The sequence below is a fragment of the Drosophila ficusphila genome, unplaced genomic scaffold, assembly GCF_018152265.1.
Source record: "Drosophila ficusphila isolate 14025-0441.05 unplaced genomic scaffold, ASM1815226v1 contig_791, whole genome shotgun sequence".
Classification (NCBI taxonomy): domain Eukaryota; kingdom Metazoa; phylum Arthropoda; class Insecta; order Diptera; family Drosophilidae; genus Drosophila; species Drosophila ficusphila.
In genome coordinates this window covers 14,378,596-14,396,422 of record NW_025064737.1, presented here as the reverse complement: position 1 = coordinate 14,396,422, position 17,827 = coordinate 14,378,596, and the positions used below count along the sequence as shown (strand labels likewise).

The 17,827-nt window shown below is 46.0% G+C and overlaps 4 protein-coding genes across 7 annotated transcripts in view; 2 read left to right on the top strand and 2 right to left on the bottom strand.

Annotated features, from left to right (window-relative positions):
* The window catches only part of LOC108087316 (patj homolog), a 28,583-nt gene extending 17,444 nt beyond the window's left edge, over positions 1-11,139 (bottom strand). The window contains exons 1-2 of one of the 3 annotated variants that reach the window (XM_017184642.2): positions 10,888-11,139; positions 3,344-6,616 (exon numbers count right to left, since the gene is read on the bottom strand). In XM_017184642.2, the coding sequence (XP_017040131.1) occupies positions 3,435-6,212 (2,778 nt within the window). In that variant the 5' untranslated portion in view covers positions 6,213-6,616; positions 10,888-11,139 and the 3' untranslated portion in view covers positions 3,344-3,434. Of the gene's footprint in view, positions 1-3,343 lie in introns of all 3 variants that reach the window. The other 2 variants (XM_017184643.2, XM_043209071.1) reach the window with 2 other exon arrangements.
* A 1,062-nt stretch (positions 11,140-12,201) lies between these two features.
* LOC108087352 (protein hemingway) lies at positions 12,202-14,558 on the top strand. 2 transcript variants are annotated; one of them, XM_017184693.2, is made up of 5 exons: positions 12,202-12,618; positions 12,691-13,287; positions 13,348-14,057; positions 14,112-14,271; positions 14,336-14,558. In XM_017184693.2, the coding sequence occupies exons 1-5, from the start codon at positions 12,385-12,387 to the stop codon at positions 14,465-14,467; spliced, it is 1,833 nt and encodes a 610-aa protein (XP_017040182.1). In that variant the 5' UTR covers positions 12,202-12,384; the 3' UTR covers positions 14,468-14,558. The 2 variants fall into 2 exon arrangements, with proteins under 2 accessions (XP_017040182.1, XP_017040181.1); XM_017184692.2 differs by having other exon boundaries at positions 14,330-14,558.
* LOC108087353 (Werner Syndrome-like exonuclease) lies at positions 14,487-16,396 on the bottom strand. The gene is made up of 7 exons (XM_017184694.1): positions 16,282-16,396; positions 16,152-16,223; positions 15,993-16,100; positions 15,724-15,929; positions 15,438-15,662; positions 15,136-15,379; positions 14,487-15,080 (listed from the first exon to the last, which is right to left on the bottom strand). The coding sequence occupies exons 1-7, from the start codon at positions 16,336-16,338 to the stop codon at positions 14,925-14,927; spliced, it is 1,068 nt and encodes a 355-aa protein (XP_017040183.1). The 5' UTR covers positions 16,339-16,396; the 3' UTR covers positions 14,487-14,924.
* Positions 16,397-16,538: 142 nt separating this feature from the next.
* LOC108087326 (nucleoporin Nup43) lies at positions 16,539-17,827 on the top strand. The gene is made up of 2 exons (XM_017184657.2): positions 16,539-16,913; positions 16,973-17,827. Exons 1-2 carry the CDS (start codon positions 16,628-16,630, stop codon positions 17,761-17,763), a joined length of 1,077 nt encoding a protein of 358 aa, XP_017040146.1. The 5' UTR covers positions 16,539-16,627; the 3' UTR covers positions 17,764-17,827.

Genomic DNA, 17,827 nt, shown 5'->3' with positions numbered 1-17,827 from the left:
TTGGCGGATTTCTTTGATGGGCTTTCCATGCCGTTGCAATCAGCAAATTGAAACTGCAAATGCAAATGCAAGTGCCTTGCAACAAAGAAAGAAGCTTTAGCATTAATCATCCGCACATGTTCGCCAGTGGAATTATGTTTTTGGTATTTCATATTTACATTTGTAAAATTGGAACGCAACAAACACAATTTCTGCCGCCTGTCAGTCGTTTCTGAATCATTATTATCGCTGTTGCAACTGGCAAACTGGCAAACTGTCCAACCACCTGACATCCCTGTCATTGTTTACATTAATTTGATTTAAAATGCAACGCCAGCGAATCAGACTTGCTAAGCTGCCAACTGTAAACAATTCATGATTTTGAAAATTCTGGGGCATGACGCAGGCCTCATTAATTAAAAATGTTGTTGAAGGCAACAGAAAAACCGTCAAAAAAACTTAGCTGTTTTCAGAAATCAACATTTTATGATTTCTAGTAAATTAAACTTTATCAGCCGCTAACTAGAATTTGTAGAAATTATTAAAAAAAAAACATACAGAGTGCGTTTATTTCAGGTAATATTAATTTTAAAATTTTACAAAAAAAAAAAAAAAAAAATCATTTTGTATAATGTCAACATGGCTTCTATTTTAGGAGAAGTGGTACAATTTTTTATTCCCGCGTAAAAGTTCCACCAAGAAAAACACTGTTTTCCCTGCTAAATATTGATAATAATGCCTTTATAAAACTTTGTTTGTTATTGTTATTATACTTTGATTGCGTAAATATTTTGTTCGCCATGGTAAACAAAGGCGTACAAGGAATCCATGGGGTTGTTGTGGAGAATTTAATTCGCTTATTGTGGGAAAGTGATGACCAGGCTATTTGCTCAGCGAAATTTACTTTCCCTCTTTTGCAGTTTCCAGATAGTTGATGCAACAAAAAGCAATATAATTACAAGTATTTAATTCCTGAATTTACATAAAAGCTCTTAATTCTCATTTCACTCAAACAACTTGCTCGGGCTGCTATTTTGCTGATTTTTCCCACAGAATCCGGTGGGTTCGGGTTGTTCTATATTTATGCTGTTGTAGCTGCTCCAGTGGCGTTAAATTTTGTTTTCAATTTTCAACACTTTTAATAGCCAATTAATTAAACGGCCAAACAACAACAAACGACTATCCAGCCAAATATTTACACAAACTCGCATAAATAACCGCGGGTACATACAACTCAATACGGCTTCTGTGTACATTATATAAAATACAAACTCGTATATTGAAAAAATTTCACCGTCGGCTTTCGCACATGAAGCAAACATTTTTATAATTGCTGGGCGAGCTTTTATTATTCCGCCGCCACTTGCTCGCTTCCCAGACGACCTGATTCGCACCTGGAACCTCCCACGTGGAACTTGCAACTAGTTTGGGGCAAGAAACTTTTCGCCATCGCCACATGCATAAATCATCGACCAACTTGACGGCCAGTTGGCCAAGGCAGCGTCAGCATTCGTTTACCCTTATAATTTATGCTGACCAACTATTGCTATATAATGATTTTTTAAACAAAAGCCAGCCAGCTAGCCAGCCAGACAAATTGTAAATTATGAATGCGAACGGCGAGAGCCAATTAAGATAATTACTATTTATGGGGCTAACATGAAGCGAGAATGTCGACCCAGGAGATTAGTGGTAATTTCCAGTTTATCCTTCGTCCAGCTTCGTTCCTTCTTGTCAAAGTTTCGCACTTACTATATACATATCTACGCATAAATTATTTATGCGTAAAGGAAGCCCCGAAACTGTGTGGACAAAACTTGCTTTTCGCCACCGACTGAGGGAAAGTTTCGGTCCAGACACTTTCTCCCTTTGGTCTCAGCATTTTAGGTGTTGGGCATTAAAAGTTTCTAGCATATGTCAAACGCCTTGCCATTTTCTCTCTGTTTAATTGCAAATTTAATAAATTAAACAAGGAGGGAAGTGTGGCTAAGCTCATAACAAGAATTAGGCAAGCTAACAAGCAAACATGGTTGAAAGTTGTTCAAGGAGTTATTATTAGGGCCGGAATGAAGTATAGTTGAGTTTGAAATTTTGGAAACACACGCATGTTCATTATATTTAGGGACAATTTTAAATGACTTTCAACTTTGATGATAACCTATTAAAAATTCAAACCAAATTGGTATATATTTATAAAGAAAAGTAGCAGGCATTTAGGCCAAAAGGTTGCCTTCAAATTAGCCACACGAAAAGGCTGCGGTTAATATATATAGATGAAGACATACACTAAATGAAAGAAGAAAATAGACAGGCTGTGAATATTGTGCTGGCCAGACAGGGCGTATGAGCAATAAACTTCAAAAGCACATCCAACGGTCATCAATTCGACAATGGCCCTTATCCACATTTATTTTCCGATTCCCACCCAAAAGTGGGCGCTACCTTTTTGAAATGACTTTTGGGCGTCACCAGGGGCAACAATTAAAAATGAAATCTCACATATATTTTCGGGGTAACCCCAAATGGTATCAGGAAATTGACTTGGGGGCTCACTGGAGCGGCACAATTTGTCAGGCTGGGCCATCCATCCCCGAAAAAGGTATCCACGCATCCGAGCACAAATAAACTGTCACTTGATTAACACCGCATGAAGAGAAAGTGGAAAGGAAAATCCTGAAGGGAAATTGGCGCCAGGTGCGACAGGTGACAATTTAATAAAAACTCGCTCCTTTGTTGAATCAATGGAAATTTCGCATTCATACTGACTTTTGGCAGCAGCTGTGCCACCAATCAATCAAAAAATCAGTAAACCTAAAGTGAAATCTGGTTGGCCTTCTTGAGAAGAGTTTTTAATTGAATTGAAATTGCTTTGTATTTAAACACAATGTTTTCTGAATATTTGTGCCTTTTAATTTTACCCAGAACTTAATGATTTTCTCTCAGCATGAAATTTTTGAGATCTTGTGGGAATTTAGTTGAACTTGTAAATTGAGCAGGTCTGTTGGCAATTAATTTTCTCACACACTTTAGAAATCAGTAGACTAAACAAAGCAAACAATTTTAATTAGTAGATGTTGGCTGAATCTATTTTTGTGGATAGCTTAATTTTTTAAGGTTTTCAATAATTTTTTTGTCTAGTTTTTTTGGAAAATTCTATCTAATATAGTGGCTATGGCTTGTCGAAATATGATTCCAATGAGATCTTAAATTATCATTGATTAATTCCACCTCTCTCTTAAGAAATCAAATATTAAAATAGGGGCTTTTATTATTTCATATGCAGAATAATGTAAGAGTTAATGGGAATCTTTTTGAGAATTTTTAAAATATATACAAGTATAAAATAAAGCAAAGTAGTACTCACATAATGCAAACTGCTCCAGTTCCCGCTCCGAATCCGCTCCTGCTCCCAGTTGAACCTCCGACTCCTGGTGGCCGTCGGGGAGGGGCTGCCACTATGTGCTGGCGGAATCGCCGAGTGGCGAGGCTATATTGCTGTTGCTATTGCTGTCCGAGGCGGAGAGCGGCCGACAGATGCCGAGGCGCGTGAGTCCTGGGGGCATGCCCTTCAGGATGGACACCGCCTCGTCCAGCTCGAGGCCCTGGAGCAGGCGATCGCCGACGCTCATGAGGCGATCGCCTGGGTAAATCTCGTTGGTTGCCTCCGCAGCACCACCGCGTATCAGGCCGCGAATCACGATCACACTGCCCTCCGAGTCGAGGGGATCCTGGTAGTCCAGTATGGAGAAGCCGAAGCCCTGCTCCGTCTTCTCGATCTCCACGGCGGTCACTTCGCAGCTCCACAGGGCCAAGCCCGACACGTTCTCCAGTGACTTGGAGCGAGCTCCTCCAGCCGCATTCCCGCCCGATCCTCCTGCTCCTCCAGCTGCTCCTGCTCCTCCTGCATCCGTTAAAGTCGCCGTGCTGGACGTGTAGAGCGAGCTCTCCGACTGCGCCTTGCTCAGCAGATTTTGGAGACTCTGGTGGCCACCGGGCAGCAGGCTGCGCGTCTCGAAGGCCTCCGGATTCTGCGAGGTATTGATCACGGAGGGAACGTGAGTGCCGCGTGCACACACCAGTTTCACCCTGGCGGGCAGCTCCTTGAGGATCTTGACCACCTCGATGTGCCGCAGGCCCTGCAGCTTGTGTTCGTTCACCTGGAGGAGCTCGTCGCCCGGTCGCAGGATGCCCTGGCGACCCACCGGCCCGTCGGCCAGTATGGAGCGGATGTAGTGGTGCGGACGCTTCTCAATGCCGCACTCCACATCGACGGTGCCTTCGAGGCTGATCCCTAGACCTGAAAGTTTATTTATTTCGGCAACTATTATTTCACTGTCGGGAAACTCACTTTTCCAGGCGACGCGCAGCGAGGCGGCCGTCGGGCTGGCCGCCCTGGCCACCACCGGTGCCTCGTTCGTGGGCGTCGCCATCTGGCCGGGATCCGTATCGCTATCCGCCACCAGATCATCCGGAGGATTGAAAACCCTCTCCGAATCTGGCCGGGATCCCTTTCTAGCCTTCGTCGCCTTGGCCTTGGCCATTTCCGTTTCGGGCTCTGGACACTGCTCGTCGGTGTCGTTGCCACTGTCATCGGCCAGGTGGCTCAAACTCCGGCCATTCGTGAGTGGAACTGTGGGACTAATCTTGGATTTTGGCCCACCAATGCCACCGATGCCGCCGCCGCTGCTGTGGTCACTGCGGTCCAGCACGTGCGACATGTTCGACTCGACGGTGTCGCGGGATGGCAGTTCGATGCACTCATCCTCGACTCCCGACACGCCCACATCCTCCGCCTCCACCACATCGTCTCCTTCGGTGGCTATCGAATCGGCATCCAGCGACTTGGGTGGCAGCCAACTCAGAGTGGCTATCGACGGCGAACCGGGCATGGACAGCTGCGACTCCTGATCCGGGTCTTTGTCCTGATTCCGATCCAGGCCGGAGTGCCCGGAGCTTCCCTTGATCTCCGTGAGAGCCACTTGCAAGTGCTCGTACTTCCGGCCGCGCAGGAATCGCTCCAAGGTGAGGTGCACCTCGATGTCGGTGTTGCGGAGCAGCTCCACCGCCTGGTGGTTGGTCACCCCCGACAGGGATCGTCCGTCCACGGCCACGATGCGATCGTTGATCTGGATCTGACCGCTCGTCTCCGCGGCACTGCCCTCGATGATGCTCTTCACGAAGATCCCCGAGAGATCCTCCTCCTCGCACACGTAGCCGGCCACCGTGATTCCCAGTCCGTAAACGTTCTTGTGCAGCTCCACCACGTACGTTTCCGTTTCCGGGGAGTCCATGTACGAGTCGGGTGATCCGGAACCCGAACCCGAAACGGATCCTCCACCTCCTCCTCCGCCGCCATCTCCTCTGCCACCTTCGTTGGCCAACAGCTGGCATTTGCTGTCGGCTATCACAGTCTCAATGTGCTGGTGCTGGTGCTGGTGCTGATCCTGAACGGATCGCCACTGGGTCTCCAGGGGCAGCAGCTGCAGGGCGGGGCGTGGCGGGGGCGACAGTATCGAGAAGGGCACTATGTCCAGATCCAGACGCGGACAAGGTCTCTGCCCGGCGCCGGATTCGCTGAGCAGCTGATTCCCGCCCGGAATCGGAGGCAGTGGAAAGTCGGCCAAGTCGCCCAGTTCGCTGAGCTGCAGGTGACCAGTGGATGTTGGTGGCATCGGTGACTCAACGGCGGACAGGGCCGAACCCTCGGCGGGACCACCGCGCACCAGACCCACCAGGCTGGCCACATCCAAGCCGCCGCCACTGGTACCACCCGTTGCTGCTGCTGCAGCTGCTGCCGCTGCCGCTGCTGCTGCTGCGGCTGCTGCTGCTGCTGCTGCGGTGGCGAAACTCGGATTCTGGAAGAGATGACGCGACAGTTCTTCCGGGTCGGAGAGGAGCTTAGTTGGTATAATCGGCGCCTGACAGGCCAGCGTTTGGTAATCGATGGCCGTCGGCTCCACCGGCCGCGCCACAATCAGACGCACCTGAGCTCCGGTCTGACGAAGAACTGTGGCCACCTGCTCCGAGCTGAAGCCCCGCAGATTGACCTCGCCGATCTGCAGCAGATGATCGCCCAACTGCAGCCGACCATCTCGCTCGGCCACGCCCCCCGGCGTTAGGGCTTTGATCACAACGCCGGTACTTCGACCGCCCACAAGGATGAAGCCCAGGCCGTTGCCATCGTTGATCAGATCGATGACCTCCACCTGCGACCACTCGGTGCTGAGTACCATCTTCTCTTCCGGCTGCAAGTCCCAATGATCCCCAAGGTGATCCTCTCCTTTGCCCTCCTGTAGTTTTATTCAATCTCGCTGACGATTGTTCCTTGTGTTGTGTTGTTGTTGTTGTTGTTGTTGTTGTTGTTGTGTTGTCCGTTCGCCTTGTCGCTGCTAACATGTCGCAAATGTCCGAAAATTTGAGCGGTGGTGCTGTTGGCAATTGGTTCGCTGCTGGTTCTACTGCTCGCCGTCAAATGGGACCGTGGTGTACTGTATTATGGTTGCCGGCGCGGCTGATTTCAGTGCTGTTATTGCTATCGCATCGAGAGTCATTCAACCGACAATTATGGGCCGGGAACTGGGCTCCTGGCGCCGCCAGCTCCAGCCGCATCATCCACGACCGCAACAGCACAGCGCACCTGTAATTATGCACCACACGCACGCACGCACATAACATCAGTTTTTTGTTGGTGGGGCGAGGCGGGTGAACGGGGAGTACGCGGCGTATACGCAACGCATGGCGGAGTATGTTTATTGGTGGGTGGAGAGTACGCGGCGTATACGCAATGCCAGCGGAGACAAAACTTTATGGGGTGGCAGAAAGGGGAGAGGGGGAGGGACTGGGAGGTGAAAAGAAGCAGAGGCGTGTCACGGGCGTGAAGCGAGAATTTAAATTGCTGCCCTGCCAAGCATAACATTCAACGTTCCTTGCAAAATACCCTAAATCCGGGGTATATAAAGAGGATACTTTCGCCTAATGAATTCTAATGGCATATTTAATCATTTTACTAACTGGTAATACTGTTATTAAGGATGAAAGTACTCCAATTAGCCAGGAGAAAAAAATTGGAAGAGTTTTGCCTTTCATAAAGTATTTTTCATGCAACCACCTTTTTGGCTTTATAATTTTAAAGCACACATTTAAGTATTATTATAAATTTAGAAAGGTAGAAATATAATATAATTAGAAATATAAACAATTTTTGTTACTGTTGCTCTTTCTTCTCGCTATTTATGGTCAATCTTGCACTTTAAAAAATATCAGTTTAAGAGATTTCCTTTCTACCTATAATTTATTACATTGTATATTAGAAAAAAGTGTTTCACCCATGTTTATCCTTTTTATTTGGGAAATCCAATAGCGGCCCCTTCTGTCAGCAGATGTTTTTTTCACCGCATAAATGTTTGAACAGGTCTGCTAGAGCATGCACAACTCGCTGTTCTTTTGAAGTCACCATTTGTGCGTTGGTTGGGTGTTGTTGTTCCTTTTTTTTTTTTTGTTGTTTTGCTCTTTCAGCCTTTTTAATGGCACCTTTTTTGCACGATTTTGTAATTTACATGCACACACACGCACATGGGAAACGAGAAGTTTTTACCTTTGCCGCTCACGTGCCACGCATGTTTGGCACCAGTCCTGTGCTCCCCCCGTTCGCTTTCCTCTTGGCCAGGCCAGAAGGCAGTTCTAATTGGAAAATGCCATGACACGGCAGGAAGAAAGGAAGCAAGGAAGCAAGGAGAAAGTAGAAGGGCCAACGACTACTTAGTGCTGCATACTTTGCGGCGCCGCCTTGGCAGTCGAGAAACAATCTGCAATCGAGCGATAAGTTTCGAGCTGCCGCAGCAACTGCCAGCAATCACTGACAGCCATATGGCTAATAATGGGGGCAGATGCTGGTAAGAAGGGGGAGGGGATCAGGAGGCGGTCCTAAGCCGACTTGAACTTGTTCTGCGGTTTCCAGTTTTCCCGAAAAACAAACTCTGGTCAGCAGCAGCCAATACAACAGCTAATTGTGTAGAGGGCAAGAAAAGTTGTTTTCATATAAGGTCTCATCAAAAAAGTTCGATAAAGCCAATTAGTCTTAAGTCTTGGAATGAAAGTTTATAAATCGAAACGTAAAGGGAGATGTATTATTATTTTGTAGCTTATGTTTAAAGCGTCTGCCAATGTGGGTGCCAAATTCTAATTGTAGTATTGTATTCTACATTGGCTTGTTGGATTAAAATTCAATATTATTTTTTGAATGTACATCTTGTTTTTCAAGTTATTTAAGCTCACTAAATTTGTAGAGCAGTAATAATATATACTTTTCGCACACAATTGATACGTCAACCTTAGCACGAACCATTAATCAAAAAATACGTTCGGAATCGATTCTGCACGGGAGGCTTCTACACTTTCGGGGAACACTAATGACCTGCTTCACAGGCAGCAGGACCCAAAAGCGTAACCAAAGCCAAAATCCTGTTCAGTGGGTTTCCGTTTTAATTGCTGTTCCGAGTGCCGCTTGCTGGGCGGCTTTCGGCCCATTGTTGAGCGTATCTGGCAGTGACTGCAGCTGTCAATTAAACGCTGATTGACTTTGCATTCGCTGGACACGGATTGGCACACGATGCGTATGATTAACGCCGCTTGTGCAGAATCCTGTGCTTCGGCCTGCTCCAGCAACTCACCAGTTCCCTCTGCTCCTCTTTGCCTTTGGTAATTTGCGTGTGGAGGTAGCCCCCTTGATTGTGCACTGATCAAAATATTAGTGAATATAGTGTTTCATTTATGAAATTTCAATCACAGCTAATTAAACTATTGTTGATCGATATAAATAGAGTCAAAGCCACGAATAAAACAACTAATGCTGCAACCAACAACTTCATAACGTACTTAGTTCCTTTGTTTTTCTCGATGTTTGTGAGTGTGCTTCATTTAACTTGGTTGCGGTTAACGGGTGCGCTGAAAAGCGGTATGTGGCAAGGAGGAGTGAACAGAGAAGGAGCAGCAGCAGGAGCAGGAGCAGGACCAACAGCAGTTGACGTCCCAAGCCCATTACCCAGAAAAGTAGGCCAAGCGCGTTTGAAGTTGCCACTGCGTTTGTGTGCGAGCTGGCTGCTATTTTTATACGCCTCAAGTAGAGCCAGCGGTTCGTGCTCCCCCTCCCTCTGCCGCGATAACTCAACCCGTCTCTTTCGCTCCAGCCATCCCTGTCTCTTTCTGGGCTGTGCCAGTTTTCGGTTTCGTTTCAGCCAGTACGCCGTTGGCCACTGTTGCTTCTAACGCACTTCAAACTGCCGCGGCGCTGACCTACTGAGCATTATTAGCCGGCTCACGGCTCAAGTTTTGGCCCAAAGTCCCGACGTCAGTCAACCGTCGAAAATCGATAAGCAAAAAAATAGAGCGGCGAAGAGAAAGGTTAACTCTAGGTCGAAAACGAAGTTATGCATACCCTTGAAAGTTAGAAACCAAATGGTCATAACTTTATGAATGATTATTTTAAGCAATAAAGAAAGAACTATGACGGAAAATCCAGTTCTTGATACCGCAATGCGTGGTTTTTACAACCATTTACTATTATAATTTGAGATAAGTCGAAACAAAACATTTTTATTCACGGTACATGCCAATTTTAAGTGAGTCGGAAAAACTGACAAAAAGTCAAAGCGAATAGTTTTTAAAAAAAAAATTTAACTCTAAAAAAGAGGAAAATTATATGTTCAATTTTATCGGATTTCCTCTTCAGTAAACATTGAAGCTCAAACCGCAGAAATGATTTAGCGAGAAAAAAGTTGTTTACCAGAAAACGATTGGCTCTGTTTGCAATTCGGAGGATGAATCAATGGAAACCATAAACAATTTATTTTGTTAAATGTGTATTTGCGATAATGACTATGCAGACAAGAGAGGTTTTTCTATCTTTTAAATAAAGTTTTAAAGTAATTTACTTTCGAAACCTAATTATCATAAGAGTATTCCACTATTATTTATTGCAAATAAGACTCAAAACTTTTGGTTTCAACGTTGAATTATAAACCCGTCGGTGACAACTGACATCAAAAACTTTTGTGCTGTTAAAAGTTAAAAACACTTGCACTAAACTTATAACACGTTTTATTCACTTGCTCTGAAATATTTCTTAAAACTGCGAGAGTGCTTTTGGTAATAAATGGATTTTTAAGTGCGAATCGTAATTCTGTTTTTACTTTGGGTTCACAGGGTATTTTCTGTCTTAACGGATGTATTTTTTTGTGTTCTAAAGCCACGGCCAAGCCAAACGAAGACTTTCTGCTGCCGCTGGAGCTCTTGGTCTAGCCGCATTGACTGCGGCGTTTGGTTGGTGGTTCGAGGCTGGAGAGAATTCAGGTTGGAAGTGGTAGGTTGGTGGCTGTGTGGCTGTGCTGCGGCTGTTTCCTGGTGTCGTGTGGCTGCGCCTTTTGACCCACCTAACCGCCCCCGCAACCCCCGAAGCCATCGCAAGCTCTTAGCCAAATTGCTGCAGTCAAAAGGGGTGGCAGAGTTAGAGAAAGAGAGCGAGAGAAAGGAAATAACTTGTAAACTTGCGGCACGCAATTTGCAATTACTTAGGCGACTGTTGCAAAAGGACATTAACGCATGCAAAGGACAAAAGAGCGACTGCCAAAAAGTGAAACTTTCCCAAAACGGTTTGCTATTGATTTAACAACTCTAAGGACGAAATAAATCTGTCTTTGGCTAGGTTGCGTGTACGCTGCGTGTTTCGGATATCAAAACTGGTTAAGATTGCGTATACGCCGAGTGTTTCACTTCTATGTTGAGCTTATTCAACAAGCTCATATTGCGTATACGCCGCATACTCCACGCGCTTTTTGGTAGCGTTTTTAAAGCGATGAACGCCACATCGGATTTTAAAGGTTCATCAAGTCGAGATGTCTCGCTTCTCCGAACCGTTTATTAAGCTGGCCAAGATGGTGTTTTAGCCACGGCAATTACCCGCACTGGCTGGCCAGTCGATGGGCTAGCAAACGATTTCCGCTACGATTCCGTGGCACTTCATTCACGCACTCCACAAACACAAGCACATGGCACGCTACACACTCGCTTGTTTGCTCTGCCAATTTTCCCGTTGCGGGCCACAATTTTCTCACACATCTAATACGGTTTACGCGCGCATTTTCCGGCTCAGCAACACGCCCGCACGCCACGAAGCTTCTTGGCCAAATGAAATTCCCGCTGGCCAACAGCAGCCGCTTCGCTCAAAGCAAGTCAATATAACGGTGGTGCTCTTCAGAGGATTCTCTCCACGCCCATGCGCAATCAACTGACACATGACTCCGGAGGGGAATACGCGGGGGAAGGAGAGGATTGAGCAAGAGCACCGAGAACGCCGCTCGCAATATTTACAATTTGAAGCTGCCAGGCGGCTGATTTCGACGCCGCTTCGCCTTTCATTCAACTGTCAGATTGCGGGAGAGCCACTGAGAGAAATGCCCCAAGGAGAGAGAGATTGAGCGAAAGAGGGAAAGCACTCCAGCGCAAGCTCCTTCGCACAGAGGCGCTGGCAGAAGAGCTTTAGGGGGTGTTTAAAACTCAAAAGTAATTTAAAGAAAGCATAAATAAATTAGAAAAATAATAGTTTATATTTATATTTTTTTTAAATACGCAAATAACATTTATTTTTATAGCGGAATTACAACATTTTCTGAAACTCTCATTTTTTCCCTCGTTTATTGACACATAATATATTTAAGAAAGTATAATACAGTTATGTTGCAGTTACAGTTACAGTAACAGTTATTTTACAAAAACCAACATAAACATTTCCAGCCTCCTTTCTATTTCTCTAAGCAACAAATATTTGTTACAACTTCAACCTGGACACCGCTTGGTTAATTTATTTAGTGTTTTTCATAATAAACCCAACAAAAGCCGGCAATCGCTGCTGAGGCAACGGACAACAAACCGCCTGCGCCTGCTCGGTTGTCCAGGACGACGGCTAGCTAAAATAAATAAATTCCCAGGTGTCAAGTGGTGGATGACCGGACGGTCAAGGGGTGTTCAGTACTCACCTGAGCTCCAGTCGACGGTTGGCAGCGCCACCGCAAGGCAGCCAAAGAGTCAAAGTTGCGAGGAGCGTGGAATGCCCCAAGTTTTCCCACACGGGGGAAAACCGGAGGAGGAGCACCTGCCCCAACCCGAGGGGTCAGGTGTCAATCAAAGGAAGGCATCAAACTTGCTGGAAATCGAACTCAGTAAACAAGAAGCCACTATTCAGGCTAGCATACAAATTTATAGTTAAAGCATTTTCCGGGTATCGGTAGTTCTCGATATAATCTACAGAAAGACACACATATATTCCTGAAACTACGTACTCCCCCAAAAAAAAATACACTTAGAGAACGAAAGAAACTTTCTTTGAAAGCCGACAAAGGACAAGCTTACAGAATGTCGGAAACTGGAGAAAACTCTGATGAGGAGACCTATGCGGAGGAGTCCTTCGAGGAGGACTCCCAATCAGAGGTGGAGGAGCAGGAGGAGCAAGAGGAAGAGGTGGAGGACGAGGAGGAAGATGACGATGATAACATTGAGGAGGAACCAGATCGAAATGCAGCTTCTCTGCTGGAGGAGAGCGACACGCAGAGCGAAAGTGATGCGGAAGCGGAGTTTCTGCGGGGAAACGTAAGTCCTCCTCCACAGGAACTGACCATTTCCCAGTTCAGCCTTAACCCCCAACCCGCGCCACGCCCACAGCCACACGCCCGTCGGCAGTTGAACGCCCGATCCGCTGGCGGCTTCAATCGAGATCGCATAAAGCCCTATTTAGACTCCTCCTCCGAGGATGAGAGCCAAGTGGTCATAACCAAGACGGTGGCCGAAGTGAATCAGCTTAGTCTGCGACTGGGCAACTCCCTGGAGGATGAGACCCCCTCGGTGCGCACTCTGACTCCAGGCAGTGCCCACTCCCCGACTAAAGCTGATAATGCCGACGATGACGACGAGGAGGCTGAAGTCGAGGAAGTCGAAGAGGAGGAGGAAGTTCAAGAGGACGAGGAGGATGCCCAAAGCGATGGTACCATTGGGTCGAACGAAGGTCGCCGTTCCGCAGAGGAAAGCGATGAAGATGAGGCCACGGATGTGGAAGTGGAGCCACTGGAGGAGGATGAACCAATAGCAACGGCTGTATGCAGAAAGAGCGAACAGGAGAAGATTCAGCTGCCGACGGAGGACATTGTTTCCCTGGTGGATGCCAGTGATAACAGCAGCGAGATCAGTGTGGCCACCATTGGACCGGCGGGGGATGAAACAGACGCTACCTTGGAGGAGGCTTCACCTCGATTTAAAGGACAGGTAAATTGTAAAAAGCATTTGAATATAAATTATATTTATTAAACTTAAACGAAATCCAAGCCAGTGATCGTGGAGGAAGAAGAACCCAAGGTGGATCAAATGGAGGAACCATTACCGAACAATAATGAACTCCTAGATAATAGTGGCGATACCTCGCTGACTGAGCAACCTGATCTGACAAGGGTTCGCTACCTGGAGCAGCAGATGACCCAGATGTCGGAGATTATAATGAAGTCGTTCCAGCTCAATGGTGGACCCACCAATAGCCAAGCCTTCGAGCAGCTCGCAATGGCCACAGAGCTAATGCAAAAGCGGAGTCAAATACGCGAGGAATCTGAATCCGAGATGGTATCCGTATCGGAATCAGCAATGACTAGTGCTCGCAGTTTGGGAGGAGGCAGACCTCCGATTAGAATGCCGATGCAGCGCTCCCAGGAAGCGCTAATCACGACGCGTTCCTCCAAGCTGATCAGGCCCAAGTGCAGGTGTCCCTCGGAATCGGATCTGCTCGAGCAGGAGCAGGAACTGGAGATGGGTCAAGAACTGGGCCAGCATCTGGATCCGAACCTTGGTCTGGGTTTGGGAATGGACGAAAGCTACCTCGAGGATGAGTGTGGTCAGGGAGACGGACTCATGAGGCATCCGCACCAGCGCAGACCGGCGGAGTTCAACAGACGAGCGGCGAGCGGTACTCCAAGCACCTTCAATAGCGACGGATGCGAATATCCTATTAATGTATCGCGTTCAAGATGCTCCAACGAAAAGGTCAAGTAAGTATACCCATAAACAATTTAAACAACTATAAAAACTATCTTTCCCCTTAGCTACAAAAACATTGGACGTAAGAGCTTCAGCTTCACAAATCCCCAGGTTCGTGAGATCGAGCGCCAGAATCAGATTCTTCTTCGAAAAATGATGACCGTGAAGCCCACGGCCACAATCAAGGCGAGCACCAGTAGTCTAAAGGTTAATGCTCCCGAGAAGGTGAGTACCGCTCAACCACTTTAACATTCAAAATTTATCATTGATATTATCCTTAAAGCGACAGCCTCCGCCGGCTCCGCGTCTCTCCAGCGCTGCTATTAACCGAAAGAAGTTCCAACGCCAGATCGATCTGGACAACGATCTCTTAAAGCGGAAACTGGAAGCCATTGGCACCCGGCGCCCGCAATTCAAATGACGCCTCTACGGGCAGCTCCAACTGTGTTCATTATGTGTTTAATGCGAATTTACAAAATTAAAATTTATTGCAAGTTGAGAAATGAAGAAAACTGTATAACACTAATTAATTTTTGGGGAACTGAAACGTAACAATAATCGACAAATAATCAAGGAAATATTAAGGTAGTGAAATTTTTGTTAAAAAGACAATTTTAAGGTTTCTAAGTCAATTAAATTGCTAAAAATTTCAATAGAATTTGGTGTATGATTTTAAAACCTATCTTATATTAAAATCAATTTGAACCTAAATATAAAATTGGAAAATATTGCTTAGGTCCAACTAAGTTTAGTGAAATGTTGCAAGATGTTAAGTGAAAATAAGCTTGCAATAAATAGTTCGAGTCTTATGTAAAAAATTGCAATATTTGAAAAGAGGGTAAAATATGAAATTGTGTCTCTGGCGACCAGTAAAAAGTTCACAGAGTAACCTCATTAATTTTAGTTAAAAATGTTTCCCCTAATGCCTTAACAGCTTTAAATGCGGTTTCTCCATTTTGCTCCTTAAACTCCTCTTCGTTTTTGAGCTTCTCCTTCTCTCGTCGCTCCAATTCCCGATAAATAACCTGACCAATCTGTAAGAAAAAATGTTAATGGATTTTTGTTTAAAGAAATAACTTATCCACCTACATAGACATCGATGGCAGCGTACATCAGTTGATTCTCGTCCAGCGGAATAACATGCCACTTGCTCATGCGCACCTTCTTGCTTTTGTCCTGGGACTTCTTGGCTATAAAGTTGGTCAAACGCTCCAGACTCCAGCGACCGCCGGTCCCACAAACCTCATTGCACCACACTCCCAAGTCCACACATTTTTCTATCAGAGGTTCGGCGGTAACTTCGGGGAAGTCCCGCGCTAGTTTGCGGAAATCACTAGAACAAAATAGTTGATTGGGAAAGTCCACACATTGATTACGTTTTTTATAGTTACTTCTTTATATTCACGCCATGCAGACGCACTTTGGGATGATTGATAAGGGCCACAAGGACCGCGGGCAGCTTCTTGAGATTGGTAAGTTGGTAGATATAGCAGCACTTCTCATCTACGCATATCTGTATAACAGCGGACTTTCCCGGACCGGTTTGAAATGAGAAAGGCCACTCCATATCAAAAGCCATTGGCACTACATCATCCTTCTGCTTTTCCACCCATTGCCTGATTATGGTTGTCATTTCATTATTATTAAAATCACCTTTGGAATTTGACTGTTACTTACAAAACTTCGTCGGCAGATGCGGCTATATCCTGATTTTCTGTATAGTATTTAATAGCCCCTTTGTACTTGATAAAAGGCAACTTTTCAGGCTTTTTCTTTTCGGGAGATGGTGATCCATCCTCTGCCATAGAACGAGTGCTCCTTGTGACTCTTCCACTCCTGCGCTTTGGCGGGTTTTCACTCTCTGCCGATTTTTCATTTTCTTTCTAAAAAAAACAATTTTTACTTTAATGTTATTATGTATAAAATATGTAATAATTATATCATACCGCTTCTGGAGTATCTAAATTCTTTCGCTTGGCAGCCGGTCTACCACGTTTTCCTGTTTTTGTTTGCTTTGGAGTATTGTCATCCCCAACATTTTCCTTGTCCTTTAACTTAAGAAAAATATATTGAGTAATAATATTTAGGAACTAACAAAAACGTACCTCTTTTGGGGTCTGTTTTTCTAAACGTTTGCTTGTCATTTTGGGAGTCTCTTTTTTCACGTCCGCTTTCTCCTACAAAATATTGTGAAATTTGATATTTTCCTTGTAAGTAGTTGATAACTGTACGTACTTGTTTGGGTGTTTCATTTGTTTTAGATCTAGGCATTTTAATTAAATATTTGTCCATAACCCGCGTTTATGCTTGCTTGCCTTTCAATGTTTTGTTTGCTACTTTTTCCCGCCAAAACCATAGAGTGGTAGCAAATTAAAAATACCAAGTTGTGGAAATACTGAAGAAGTCTATAAATTCAAGTTAGCTATTTTGCCGCTGCAGAGCCATACCGCACCGGATAAAAATACTAAAAAGACTTTCCCGCTTTGTTTAAGACTACTTAGCTCGGCTCGTTCACACTAATCTAAAGAGCCGCATTGAAGTTTGTTTATGTTTAGGAATTCTTTTAAAGATCAGTGAAAGTATGTCCACTGCGAACGTGTCCACCCACTACATTTCCGAGAAGGTTGCCCGGGTGCGCTGGCTGCCGGAGCAACTGCAGCAAAGCGAACGATTTATTACCGGCAGTTGGGACATGGACAGGAACTTTGTGCGCCTCTGGAGGCTCCAGGCCAACCAATGTGCCACCGCGTCGGAGTCAGAGAATGTGGACCAGATGCCGCGCTGCATGGACAAGGTGGCAATGGAGGACGACGTGACTGGCATGGAGTTCGTAGACAAGGACACGCTGGCTGTTAGCTGTGCAGATGGTAAGATTTGAGGGGTATCCAACCAATGCTTGGCTATTAATGTTTCATTTATGTGGCAGGTCATCTTAGTGTGATTAACGTTCAACGAGCCGTCGAAGAGGACCAATTGCAGCGCAAGGCTCGTTCCGAAAGACTGCACTGCTTCCAGCGCAGTGGAGAGTCGGCTCCCTGCACCGACATCTCAGTCTATGGCACGGATATCGCCACCGCTGGCGAAGATGGATGTGTGAACATTGTCTCTGTAGGAAATGTGCGCCAGGTGAAGCGCAAAATAGAGGCGGAGAGCATGGCGCTATTCTCGATTTGCTATATCAGCCAGCAGGAGTTGGTCACTGCCAACCGGATGGGGGTAATCCGAATGCTGGATGCCCGTGTGGCCACCGAAGCGCAGCCTAAAACCACTTTCATGGTGGCTTCACAGGATGACAAGTCTTCGAACTTCGCTTCAGCACTTGCCACGCATCCCATGCAGCAGCACATTCTTCTCTGTGGCAGTGAGGAAGGCTCCATAACAGTGTGGGATCTGCGCAACCTTAACTATCCCGCCTCCTATCTCAGCGCCCACAAAAGTCCCATCAACGAGATCGGCTTTCATCGCAAGGATCCCAGCAAACTCTTCACCGCCGCTGAGGGTGGGGAGGTATGGATGTGGTCGGAAAACAAAGTCCTCGGAAGCGAGCTAGTTGGACAGAGCCCCTGGTTGTCTGGCGATCGAGTTCGATCCCTGGTCGATGTGGAGGGCGTGCTGAGCAACATCCGCAAGGCCGTGAACTCGTTTGATGTCCACGGAAGCCGTTTGGTCTGCGGCGGCGATACGGAAGCCGTTTATCTAGTTGATAACATCGCCTGAAGATGAAGATTTGTACTTGCTTTTCGTATAATATAAAGTTTTTCACTTGTTATAGAAAAAATGT

Excerpts from the sequence above, each read along its gene's own strand:
- LOC108087352 (XM_017184692.2), top strand. The coding sequence starts at position 12,385 with ATGTCGGAAACTGGAGAAAACTCTGATGAGGAGACCTATGCGGAGGAG. Across the intron at positions 13,288-13,347 it reads CACCTCGATTTAAAGGACAG|CCAGTGATCGTGGAGGAAGA; the intron begins GTAAATTGTAAA and ends ACGAAATCCAAG. Across the intron at positions 14,058-14,111 it reads TGCTCCAACGAAAAGGTCAA|CTACAAAAACATTGGACGTA; the intron begins GTAAGTATACCC and ends CTTTCCCCTTAG.
- LOC108087353 (XM_017184694.1), bottom strand. The coding sequence starts at position 16,338 with ATGGACAAATATTTAATTAAAATGCCTAGATCTAAAACAAATGAAACA. Across the intron at positions 16,101-16,151 it reads AAAAACAGACCCCAAAAGAG|TTAAAGGACAAGGAAAATGT; the intron begins GTACGTTTTTGT and ends ATTTTTCTTAAG. Across the intron at positions 15,663-15,723 it reads GCATCTGCCGACGAAGTTTT|GCAATGGGTGGAAAAGCAGA; the intron begins GTAAGTAACAGT and ends AACCATAATCAG.
- LOC108087326 (XM_017184657.2), top strand. The coding sequence starts at position 16,628 with ATGTCCACTGCGAACGTGTCCACCCACTACATTTCCGAGAAGGTTGCC. Across the intron at positions 16,914-16,972 it reads GGCTGTTAGCTGTGCAGATG|GTCATCTTAGTGTGATTAAC; the intron begins GTAAGATTTGAG and ends TTTATGTGGCAG.